Source organism: Leptonychotes weddellii, chromosome 12, assembly GCF_054177405.1.
Source record: "Leptonychotes weddellii isolate Sample4059 chromosome 12, ASM5417740v2, whole genome shotgun sequence".
Classification (NCBI taxonomy): Eukaryota; Metazoa; Chordata; class Mammalia; order Carnivora; family Phocidae; genus Leptonychotes; species Leptonychotes weddellii.
The window spans coordinates 92,572,962-92,585,073 of NC_138380.1; the positions used below are offsets into that span (position 1 = coordinate 92,572,962).

A 12,112-nucleotide genomic window follows, 5' to 3' on the forward strand; every position below is an offset into this window, starting at 1 on the left:
ACAACATGGGGGTGCTGTCACCCTGGTCACACCACAAGAGGCATCACATGCTCCTCCCCATTTAGTGTTGATAGTATCTTGTTTTTGGCCATTCTAATAAGTATTTACTTATATCTCCTTGTTTTAACTTGCAGTCCCCAGATGACGTATGATGTGGAGCAATTTTTCATGTGCTTATTTGCTATCTGTTTTTCTTCTTTGGGGACTGTTTCCGTAAAGGTCTTTGGCCATTTATTAATCAGGTTGTTTGTTTTCTTGCTTTTGAGTTTTAAGAGTTCTTTTAACATTTTAGATAACAGCCTTTTATCAGATTCATCTTTTGTAAATATTTTCTCCCAGTCTGTGGCTTTTCTTCTAATTTCTTTACATTTTCTTTCACCTATCAGAAGTTTTAAATTTTACTGATGTCCAGCTTCTACACTTTTGCTTTCATGGATCATGCATTTGGCATCAAAAAACTCACTCATCACCATACCCAGGGCGATCTGGGTTTTCCCCCTGTCATCTTCTCGGAGTTGATAGTTTTTCATTTTCCACTTAAGCCTACGATCCATGTGACTTAATTTTTGTGAAAGGTGTAAGGTCTCTGTCTAGGTTCATTTCTTTGCATGTGGATGTCCAGTTGTTCTGGTGCCATTTGTTAAAAGATAATCTTTCCATTGTACTATCTTTGCTTGCCCAAGACCAGCTGACTGTATCTACGTGGGTCTATTTCTGGTCTCTCTAAGCTGTTCCATTGCACTGTTTGTCCATTAATTTCCAATACCCCTCTTTATGCTATAGATTCACATATTATTACACCATAGTTTTACAGTAAGTTTTGAAGTCAGGTAGTGTCAGTCCTCTCACTTTGTTCTTCAATATTACGTTGGCTATTCTGGGTCTTTTGACTCTTTTTTTAACTTGAGAATCAGTTTATCGATATCTATAAAATAACGTACTGCACCTTTGACTGGGATCACATTGAATCTCTAGATCAAGTTGAGAACTGACATCTTGACAAAATTGAGTCTTCCTCTCTGTGAACATGGGACACCTCTCCACTTACTCAGTTCTTATGTGAGATCATCCATCAGTCTAGTAGTTTTTCATATAGATCTTGTACATATTTTATTATACACAAGTATTTCATTTTGGGGGTGCTAATGTAAGTGGTGTGTTTTTAATTTCAAATTCCACTTATTCATGGCTGGTATATTCACAAAGGATTGATTCTGTATCCTGGTATCCTGCAACTTTGCTTTAATCACTAATTAGTTCCAGGAGTTTTTTCATTGATTCTTTTTGTCATCTGCAAAGAGAATTTTATTTATTCCTTATCAATCAGTATACATTTTATTTCCTTTTCTTGTCTTATTGCATCAGCTAGGACTCCCACCATGATGTTAGAAAGCACTGGTGGGAGAGGACATCCTTGTCTTGTTTTGATCTTAGTGGGAAAGCTTTGAGATTCTCACCATTGGCTGTGATCTTACTTAGGTTTTTATAGGTATTCTTTATCGAGTTTAGGAAGTTCTCCTGTATTCATAGTTTACTGAGTTTTTTATCATGAATGCACATTGGATTTTGTCAAATTTTTTTCTGCCTCTATTGATATGATCATGTGATATTTCTTTAGCTTGGTGTGATGGGTTACATTAGGTGATTTTTAACTCTTGAACCAGCCTTGCACACCTGGAATAAATCTCACTTGGTCATGGCATATAATTATTTTATACATTGTTGGATTTGATTTGCTAATATTTTGTTGAGGATTTTTCCATCTATGTTCATGAAAGATTTTGATCTGTAGTTTTCCTTTCTTGTAATGTCTTCATCTGTTTTTGGTATTATGGTAATGCTGGTCTCAAAGAATGGGTTAAGAACTGTTTCCTCTGTTTAAATCTGGTAGAGATTGTAAAGAATTGGTATAATTTCTTTCTTAAATGTTCAGTAGGATTCACAAGTAAACCTGGCACCTCCTGTCTTGGAAGGTATTTTGACAGTTTATCTTTACAAATGTTAATGAATTTAAAGCAGTACTTGTGCTATTTATTAATGAAATTTACTTATTTGATTATTAATGAAATTTACAGGGTTTTTTTTTCCTTTTCTGTAGTGGTTTACAAAAAGTACCAGTCATTAATCTCTTATTTACAACCTGAGGTCAGATGCAACCTTGAGCATACTGGTTGTGTAGAATCTGTTCTAGGAATATACGTGTTGGGTCTGGGATAGTAAAGTCAATGGGACACAGGCCTAGACAGGAATGGGGCTTAGAGGGAAAGTTTATTATATCCTGGGTCCTACAGACAGGAGGCACAGCACACCACACAGGGCCACAAGGAAGTGTCAGGGTGGTCAGGAGGCAGAAGCAGGAGGAGGAGAGAGCCCCGGCCATAACCCTTACTGGGGTTTCCATGGGAAAGGGCAGAGCAGAACAGTGTGAGCAGCTTAGCATTGGCTACCTTGAATAAGTCCAGCAGTAGGGTGCTGTAGGGTGTCCCTAGTTGCCTGGCACCTGGCCCTAAAGCTGTAGGGTGTCCCTAGTCGCCTGGCACCTGGCCCAAAAAGAATATTGTCCCCTGGGCTGCTCGGTCTAGATGGAGGAGGTATGGCTCTGGGCTGCTTGGTTCCCCTATGGAAGACATGCTTCCCATTGGGTCCTTTTATATCTTTAAGGATTGGCTAACCCCACGCGGGACAACCTCTCCCCAGCCAGAAAGGTCTTAAGAGGCCAAAACATCATAACATACAGAAAATAAACGTGCAATGCAGAAGCAATGGGTAATTTGCTTTGCCGGAGTTCCGAAAGCCCCAGCAAGGTGGAATGGAAAGGCTGTTGGAAGGTAAGTAGGTAGAGTGAATGCAGATGCCACCAGCTGCTGAGTACTTCCCGCGGGCCCAGCGCTCCTGGGCATCCCCCCGCACACGATCTGTAAGCCCAGTGAGGAAGCTCTCAGTGCCCTGGACCGTCTGCATGTCTCGTCCAAAGCCCGCGCCTTCTACGGAGCAAGAGCCGGGCTCTGAACCGGACTGCCCGCACCAAGAGCAGTACTTGCACCCGCGATGCAGGTTTCCGTGGGGCAGACCAGCAGGCGCATGGGTGCATCTACCAGCTGGATTCGAGTCACGCCTGAAGTCGCCTCTGCACAGCGAGAGGCATCCAGCTCCGGGCACGCAGCCTCTCTGAGCTCTAGGAACATGCGGGGCTCCCAGCAGGGACCAGGAGCAGGCTATGGGGCCAACTCCTCCGCAGGCTGGCCTTGAGCCGGCGCTGGGCCCCTGCGCATGCCCAGACCCCCACACTCCCCCCGCAGAGCGCTGCCCAGGGCGGCAGCGAAGGGTGCTGGTGACAGATGACGTTGGTGTGCCCGACTAACGTGACCCTCGACACACACTGCAGATTTCGAAATTGTTTTTAGCCGCGAACGCAAACAAAAGAGCCGTATGCTACACTCAAAGCAGCGTGCCTGAGTGCCAGGAGGTCAGGGGGACCGCTGGGGTCAGGAGAGCAGGGGACCCGGGGTGCCAGGAGGCCAGGGGACCCTCAGATGGCCTGACGCCGTGAGGAAACAACAGGACACTGGGATGTCGTCAAGGCAGCCCCCCCGGGCTCCGTGCGGGACTTGGGCCAAACTCTTCCCCACTGTGGCCCTCACTTTCCCCACCTGGAAAAGGATGCACTGTACCAGGCGAGATGGGTTTTTTCAACTGTTATTCACTAATGATACGTTAAGACGCTGGTCAGGTGGGCACCGGCCTCCCGCCTGCCCTCCGGCCGCCCCACTCCCGAAGTCGCTTCCCGTGGGAGGAGCCCACCCGGGCAGCGCCAGAGCGGCCAGCGCATGCGCGTCCGGGTCCCACCAGGGCTGCCCCTCAGAACCTCGGCGCCGCCTGGGGCCCTGCAGGGGTCCAGACGTCCACCCCGCGAAGGCTGGGAAGGATCCTCACAGCGCCAAGGACTTTGGGAGTCCGACGGCTGTGAGTCACTCTCCGCTCCCTGCCTCTGGACACGGGGACACGGGGACACGAGCCTTGCCTTGGGTGCGAGGATGGGGTGATGGTCTCCGCTCCTGGAGCTTGTCGCGCAGAGGCAGGTCGACCGTCCGGCACGCAGGGCCGCACGGGGATGGCTCAGGCCTGGGCGTCCAGCCCCGACCTCGCGAAGGCCGGAGACACGCACAGGTGCGCGTGGGAAGCCACCAGCTGGAGACCCTCGGGGCTCGCCCCGCCCGCGCCCCGCCCTGCGCGTGCGCCCCAGGGAGCGCCAGGTGCAGGCCGTGCCCGGGGCTCGCGGTCGCCTGCCAGGCCTGCCTGCGGGCCGCGCCGCGGGGGCTTCTGGGCGCCGGCTTGGGGTGCGGCAGCTGCGTCCCCGCGTGGAGGCAGGCTGGAGCCCGGGGCGCAGGAACCACCGCCCGCCTCCCCTGGTGTGGGGCGCCCTGCGCTGGGACCCGACACGCCCTCCCCCGACACATCAGTGAGCTGCCAGGTCCTGCACACCCCGCCCTCCCTCTCCTCTTCCCTCCCCTCCCCTCCCCAGCCTGTCCTGCGGGGCTGGGTCCGGTGTGGCCTTGCGGGGGGCCAGGGGGCCAGCACCAGGAGCAGGAGGGGAACCCTCGCCATGCCTGCTCCGTATGTGCAAAGAAAGGCAGGGTGCAGGACTGGTAGGGTCCCGGGGAGGGGGGGGGAGTTTCAGAGTCCTGAGTCTCGGACCCTAACCACTCCCCAGCCCAGCCAGGGGGGCTGCCCAGGTCTCCTCGAGTCTCCCCAGGCAGGGACCTTTCTCCCTTCTTCATTTGTAGGCTAGGTGTCAAAATAAAAGGGCTAAGCAGGTATGGAGTGGCCCCTGCCGCCCTCCCTAGCCCCCACTATAACCTAATGTTATTTTTAGCTTCTTCTGGAACATTAGATCCTTATTTTTCCTCAGTTTGGAAAAAAAAAAAAAAAGGATCCTGTACCCAGAACATAGACATCTTTTCTTATCAATATATTAAAAACACATTTGATATTTAAAAAAAAAACCATTAAGGGTCCTTGCATGTTGATCCATTAAGAGTTTAGTTTTTTCCCCTGGGTTGGAGGACCATTAGCCTGTTGTTTATCTTTCATAGGAACTGTGGGCTGTCTGTTTTCACTGACTATGTCATCTGTTTTTCTTTACAGAAGTTTAAAATTTTATATTTCAACTTCTTTTCCTTTACGGCTTCTGTGTCATGAGTTCTCATTTGAAAGCCTTACCAGTTTACAGAGCAAGCCACCCGCATTTCCTTCCAGTGCTTTGATAGTTCTGTTTGTACCTTGTCAGCAAAGAGGCAGAACTGACCTAAAACAAAGCGTTTATGTGGGGTCTCAGGATTGCAGTTCGGGGAGCAACCCAAATTGTGTCCCCTTAGGGGACAAAACTCAGGGGTTTTTAAAAATAACGGGGAAAGTTTGTATATGTTGCTTAGAAAGAATTTTGACTGGTGTTGACAGCAGAAAGTTCGGGTTAGTTGAACAGAATTGGAGTAAAATCTCTTAGGGCAGCAAGTTGCAGGGGCTCAGGGTATGGGGGGTTTGGCGGGGCTCAAGTTTCTAGTTTCACCCTGAGGACAGAGAACAAGGACGAGCCCCCCTGCTGATGGCCTCCCGGCTCCATCTAAACCCCTCAAAATAAGTGACCCCATTTCACGTCATGTCTCACAACATTTGCATCTTATACACAGTTGGAATTGATCTTGGTGAATGATATAAGAATCCAATTTGTTTCTGATTTTTCAAAATTATCCTGTTTCTTTTTTTTTTTTTTTTTTTTAAGATTTTATTTATTTATTTGACAGAGAGAGAGATAGCGAGAGAGGGAATACAAGCAGGGGGAGTGGGAGAGGGAGAAGCAGGCTTCCTGCCGAGCAGGGAGCCCGATGTGGGACTCGATCCCAGGACCCTGGCTGGGATCATGACCTGAGCTGAAGGCAGACGCTTAACGACTGAGCCACCCAGGCGCCCAAAATTATCCTGTTTCTTTTTCGCAATCTGAATTTTTAAAGAGTATACTATTCAGTCCCTTGTAATTTATTTTCATGTAGGGTATGAGGTAGGGACTTGGCTTTGCTACTTTTTTTTTTCTAAATGGCTGACCCATTGGAACAACAACACTCAAAGAAAAAAAAAAAAAAACTCCCTTCCCTGCTCATTTAAAACCCATCTCTTCCTGTATAATATTCCCAGATGTATGTCTCTATTGTTTGTGCTGAGTACGCATCTGAAAACCCACACTATTCTTTCTGTAAGCTGTTAGTGCTACAGTATTGTTCTATCAAAAATGTATCGAATTGTTCTTTTTTTTAAAAGATTTTATTTTATTCATTTGACAGAGAAAGAATGAGCACAAGCAGGGGGAGTGACAAGCAGGAGGAGAGGGAGAAGCAGACTCCCCGCTAAGCAGGGAGCCCGATGTGGGGCTCGATCCCAGGACACTGGGATCATGACCTGAGCCGAAGGCAGACGCTTAACCCGATGAGCCACCCGGGCGGCTCTCAAATTGTTCTTATGGAAAAGCATATCAGCATTTAATTGTGTATTGGTTCTCAGTTCACTTCCATGCGTAAGTTAGTTCAGGGTAGCTCCTGCTAATCAGAAAATATGCTCCTGTTCGCTCTCAATGCCTTTCTGGTAGAAGCCCCGCCTGGTGCGTACCCCTCCTCTGCACTGAGCCTGGTCCCTCTTGGAAGTAGAATGACTTTGTCTCCCTTTACAAGCGCTGATGACCTTCCATGGGATTTGGATCATTTCTCTTCTTTTTCTCTTTGATCTACCATAGGCTTAGAAAGAAAAAAAAAAACCCACACTGTGAAGTAGCCTCAATTACTAGTTTATTTCTGTTTCTCCATATTTCTCTATGGATTTTGCTCTGTGTTGATGCTACAGCATCTGGAGCAAAGGTGCTTAAAGCAGGAAAACATTTAGACTTTTTAATCACCCTGTGCTTTTGTTTTTCAACTCATCTAATGCATTTTTCCATGAATTTGGCCTCTTAACAGCAGAGGTGCTCCCGTGTTCACACGTCCCCCCCGTGGGTTGTCTTTGCTGCCATAATGCCATGGATCTTTCCGAAGCCCTTTGTCTCTGGCGCAGCCTCCTATGGACGGTGTGGAGCCGATGCGCTTTCTGACCCAGTGCCAGTCTTGTTAATAAGCGAGCTGATTCTGTTTGCCTTTGTCGACAGGGCTCAGGTGTTCAACCTCTAACCAGCAAAGAAGATGTATACGCGGTAAGTAGGTGGTAAATAAAGGGTAAGATGCTCACCATCACCGGTCGTGGAAGAAATGCACATTAAAACCACCCTGCGGTGAGGTACCACTGCTCACCTGTTAGAAAGCAAACAGTAGAACACCTTAGGAGCTGCCGACCTCGAATGCCGGTGAGGATGCGGAGCGACTTGGGCTCCCCGTGCGGGCCCGCGAGGCTGGAGGACCGCGCAGCCACTCTGGGAAACACTTGGGCACTTACTGATGCTGACTCATTCTCTGGAGCGAATCCAGCTCTTCAGAGTGGTTAGAGTTCACATTCATCAATCTCTACGGGTTTTGCGACGGGAAACAATGTAGCAAGAGCACCCTGAGACCTACAGGGTAGCAGCTCGGGAACTGACCACCCCCCAGGAGGGCACTCCCGACTGGCTTTCTGGCCCAGGGACTGGGAGACTCTCCTGTGGACGTTCGGCACCGTCCGACCTGTTTTCAGTTTCAGCTGGGCTGGCACTTCCCCCAGCTGCCTGGTCATGATATACTCACCTCGGAAGAATGCTCTAAAAGCTCACTGGGATCCGATTCGGAATGCTCCAGCACGCTCCACTGAACGCGTTTCCGCGAGCAACAACCCCTTCCCGCCAGACCGTATTTACGGACCTCTTCTGCCCTGGCCCACCTCAAAGCCCCTCTGGGGAATTTAGACACCCAACACTGCCACGCTCAAATAAGCGACTTGACGTGCTTTGTTCAGAGAGTCAGGGACGTGGCCCGTCACCGGTGAGGTGAAAAGCCACACAGCCATGCACATCAGGATTCCATTTATGAAACGTGAACTTCTTTTGTGTACAGGACACGCATTCCGTGCTTTTTGTTTTCTTACAAATTGCTAACGGTAGCTACTTAGGGGAGCCGGATGGCAGGAAGGCTGACGTTAGACTTTCTAGTTTTACTTGTCCCTCTATGCTTTGATTTTAAGCAGGACAGGAGGGCAGCAGCCCCATGGGAGAGCCCAAGCCCCCCACCCACGGAAACCACGACCACCCATGTCTGTCTTACGCTCCTCAGTGCTGGCGTGATTTGTCACGCAGCAAACGATGGCTAAGACGCTTTCCCACGGCCTTGGAGCATTTCTGATCAGGCTCACGTTTAAGGCAACATAAGCATCTGTCCTCTGTTCTAGGAAAAGTTTAGTTCACTATCATGACTATGCTTCTCAGCTCTGCCTCCCCAAAAACTCACTACCGGATACATCCCTTCAGGTGCAAATGCACAGCAGGAATTCAAGGACAACCCCGCAGTAGTATCTTGCACTGACTGCTGGCTCTGTTCTCCCCTCCGAGCGGAAGCCAGTTGGTGGGCCGCCACCAAGACTGCGGGCTTCCGGGCATGTCCCAATCACCCCATCGTCACACTTCTATCCACTTGTTGTTGGAGAAAAGTTCCAGTCCCTCCCGCACCATGCATGACAGTGGCTTTCTTGATTGATACTTTTGGGAAGCAGGGCCCACAGTGGATATCATCACCAGAAACTGTTCTTCCCACTAGCAAACAGGTGCATGAGATCGGACCCAGAGAGTGGGATTTAGCAAAGCGTGAACACGGCTGCAGTGAACATGGCAGGGTCAGTTGGTACCTTTTCAGGATGATGGTTTCCTTCCCCGTGGCCGAATGCCCAGACGTGGAATTCCTGGGGCACGTGATATTCCAATTTTTCATTTTTTTGAGGACCCTCCATACTGTTGTCCAGAGTGGCTGCACCAGCCTGCATTCCCACCAAGAGTGCACAGTGGGTCCCCTTTCTCCGCATCCTCGCCGACACCTGCTGTTTCTTGTGTTGTTGATTTTGGCCATTCCGACAGGTGTGAGGTGATAGATCATCGTCGTTTTGATTTGCATTTCCCTGGTGCTGAGTGATGTGGAGCATCTTTTCATGTGTCTGTCAGCCACCTGGATGTCCTCTTTAGAGATATGTCTGTTCACGTCCTCTGCCCATGTTTTAATTGGATTATTTGGCTTTTTGCTATTGAGCTGTATGAATTCCTTGAGTACTTCGGATAGTATCCCCTTATTGGATTTGTACTTTGCGAATACTTTCCCCCATTCCATCCGTGGCATTCAACATAAAATCAGCATTCCTCTGAAAGTTACCTAGACTGGTAGGGGATTGGCTCAGATGCACCGCAGTGTGAATTAATACCTCTTTAAAAGACACACAAGGGCTTCTTTCAAAAACCAAGCTGCTCAGTCTGTCATGTCCTTTTGACATGACAACCTGTCAAGAAGCGCTGTGGAGACCATGACCTTAGGATGACAATAAAACTGTTTGCCGAAGACAGTTTGTCAGCATCAGGGAAAGGCCGTGAGCACAGGAGTTTGAGGGTTTTCCCAGAGGCTTTGTTCTCGATGGAAAAACACTCTGAAGGAGCTTCTGCTGCCGGCCAGGGGCTCGGAAGCTGGGGGCCGGGGGCTCGGGATCAGGACGCTGGGTGTCCACACCCCTGCCTGATTTGCCGTCCCATCATACAGAGAGCAGCTGCGTCCGCCCACCGTTCTGCTCTTTTATGTTGAGCGTAAATGTTAAGATGATTTCATTGATAATGTTTTACAGTTTTCTCCTGAAAAAAAGAAAAAAGTCTTTTTACCTGAAAACCCCTTCTTTTTCTTTTTCTTCTTTTTTTTAAAGATTTTATTTATTAACATAAGAATAAAAAAAAGATTTTATTTATTTATTTGACAGAGAGAGACAGCGAAGAGCAGGAACACAAGCAGGGGGAGTGGGAGAGGGAGAAGCAGGCTTCCCGCTGAGCAGGGAGCCCGATGTGGGGCTCGATCCCAGGACCCCGGGATCATGACCTGAGCCAAACGCAGACGCTTAACGACTGAGCCACCCAGGCGCCCCCCCTTCTTTTTCAATTCCATTATTAAGACCGCATTTTCGACCAATGCTTGCTTTTGACCAAAAAATAGAACAGGCGACTTGGGTGGAAAGGCAGGTACAGCGGGAGCGCACTCTGGGCCGCACGCTCCCACCCGGGGTGGGACTGGAGGCTCTGTGCCCAGGGCAGAGGCCGGGGGGGAGGAGGACATGCCCGGTGGGCTCTGGTGCCCGTCCTGAGGCTCCTGCCGGGACCTTCTAGGGAGCCGACATCTGTGCCCTGTCTCGGCAGTTTTCCAGGGTGAGCTCCTCCGAGGAAGACGAGGGCCCCTCTTCACTGAGGAGTCAGCTGCCCTTGAGAAGGGTCCTGAAGCACAGCACCCCTCTGGGAGCCTCCCCCAGCCTGCGCAGGAGGCCAGCAGGCCCCGCCCCCTCCCACCCAGCAGAGGGCCCTGAGCCTGGATCCCCGCTGCCTGCACACCTCTCCTGGAACCCCCCGGCCCCCCAGGCAGGGCTCAGCTCCACAGCCGCCCTCCAGACCCCGCAGCTTTCTAGCATCTGGGCCTCCAGGGTGGCCAGTGGGCAGCCAGGGCCCAACCCAGACCCCCGGGCTCCCAGGGAAGAGCCGCCCACAGCGGCCTCGGTCACGCGGCAGCAGCAGCGAGTGGAGTCCCGCGGAGCAAGGAGCAGGCCTCGATCCGTGGGGTTGCCCGGGATCCCCAACACAGCCAGGAGGAGGAAGCGGGACCTGAAGAAGCTGGCCACTGTGGTACGACTATCCCCAACCTGACCCTGTCTCTGACTGTGTCCCCGACCCAACCCTGTCCCCGACCCCATCCCTGACCCCGTCCCTAGGGCCCCTTTCCTGCTCGGAGCACTGCGTCCTGGCCCCTCAGCTGGTTCACCTCTCCTGTGACGCCCTGCTGTTCTAGAAGGTTCTGAGAAGGGCACGGTCGGGGGACTTCCACCTTGCCCCTCACGTGGGGCCAGAGCTGACCCTGGCTGTCCAGGTCTGCTGCCCAGAGGTGGGACGTGTGCAGTGCATGGCCTGGCTCATGGGCTGGGCGCCCGTCGGTCTGTTGGGTCCCTCTGGGAAACCTTCACCCCTCCCTCTGTGGCCTCTGAGGCCCGTGGCTCCACTCCACCTGCTGGGACCCCGTGGAAGTCAGGTGTGGGGCAGCCTAGATGGCTTCTTTCCGTCTCTTCTTTCTTCTCTCACCCCTTGTCCGCCCCTCGGAGGGGTGCTGGGTTCCATTTTCCAAGGTCGCTGCAGGATGCCTCGATTCTCCCACTGATTCCTTTCACTGGCCTTCCAGTCCTCTCTGCTTGGCCCCACTCGCCCTTCTGGGGCGTTGCTGGTGGGATGCTTTCCTGATGGCCCCCCCACCCCGCCCTCTGTGGCTGTGTCTGGTCGTAGTTGGGAACCCGGCCTTGCAGAGCTGACCAGAGCTCCGCCTGCGTTCCTGGAAGGGGCCCGAGTGCAGGGCTGCCTCCCTAGTGCCCTGTCCCCACGGGCTGATGATGTTCCCACCTGCTGCCAGGAGAGGTGTGAGCGGGGCTGGAATATTCTGGAGCTGACAAAGGGAAGGGGCCTGGGGGTCTCACTGTGTGGCAGAGATTGTCCCAGAGGTGGGGCAGGCCCTGGGCCCGTGGGGCCCCTCACGCAGGCGCCCAGCTTCCAGCCCCTCTGACTGCTCTGGGCTCTGCGAGGGGTTCATGTGCTTGCTGATGGCCCGTCCCCTGGCTCTGCTGTCCCCACTCGTTCTGCCATCTGCCCACACCCTTGCTGACAACACCAGCTTCTCCTGGTCCTCATTTGCCCCCACCCAGGGATTGCTTCATTTTTTTACACTTCCAGGCTATTTGGAGGACCATGATCTGTGGGGGACCCGCCATGGGGGGCCGAGGACCCAGTCTTTCCTTCCACCGCCAACCCTGTCCTCGATCCGGCCCCTGCACACGCCCCTGTGCGGTCTGGCTCCGCCACCCTGCCCCCCCGCCGTGGCTTCTATGAGGCCAAGCCCGC

The 12,112-nt window shown here is 51.6% G+C and overlaps 2 protein-coding genes across 2 annotated transcripts in view; one reads left to right on the forward strand and one right to left on the reverse strand.

Moving 5' to 3' along the window:
• The first annotated feature begins 10,153 nt into the window (after positions 1–10,153).
• Positions 10,154–10,876, forward strand: LOC102738840 (coiled-coil domain-containing protein 201). The gene is made up of 2 exons (XM_081800876.1): positions 10,154–10,246; positions 10,349–10,876. The coding sequence occupies exons 1-2, from the start codon at positions 10,154–10,156 to the stop codon at positions 10,874–10,876; spliced, it is 621 nt and encodes a 206-aa protein (XP_081657002.1).
• A 61-nt stretch (positions 10,877–10,937) lies between these two features.
• Positions 10,938–12,112, reverse strand: part of ADCY1 (adenylate cyclase 1) — a 62,425-nt gene continuing 61,250 nt past the window's right edge. Inside the window, exon 11 of the mRNA XM_081800877.1 lies at positions 10,938–11,024. Within this exon, the coding sequence (XP_081657003.1) occupies positions 10,938–11,024 (87 nt within the window). The remainder of the gene's footprint in view (positions 11,025–12,112) is intronic.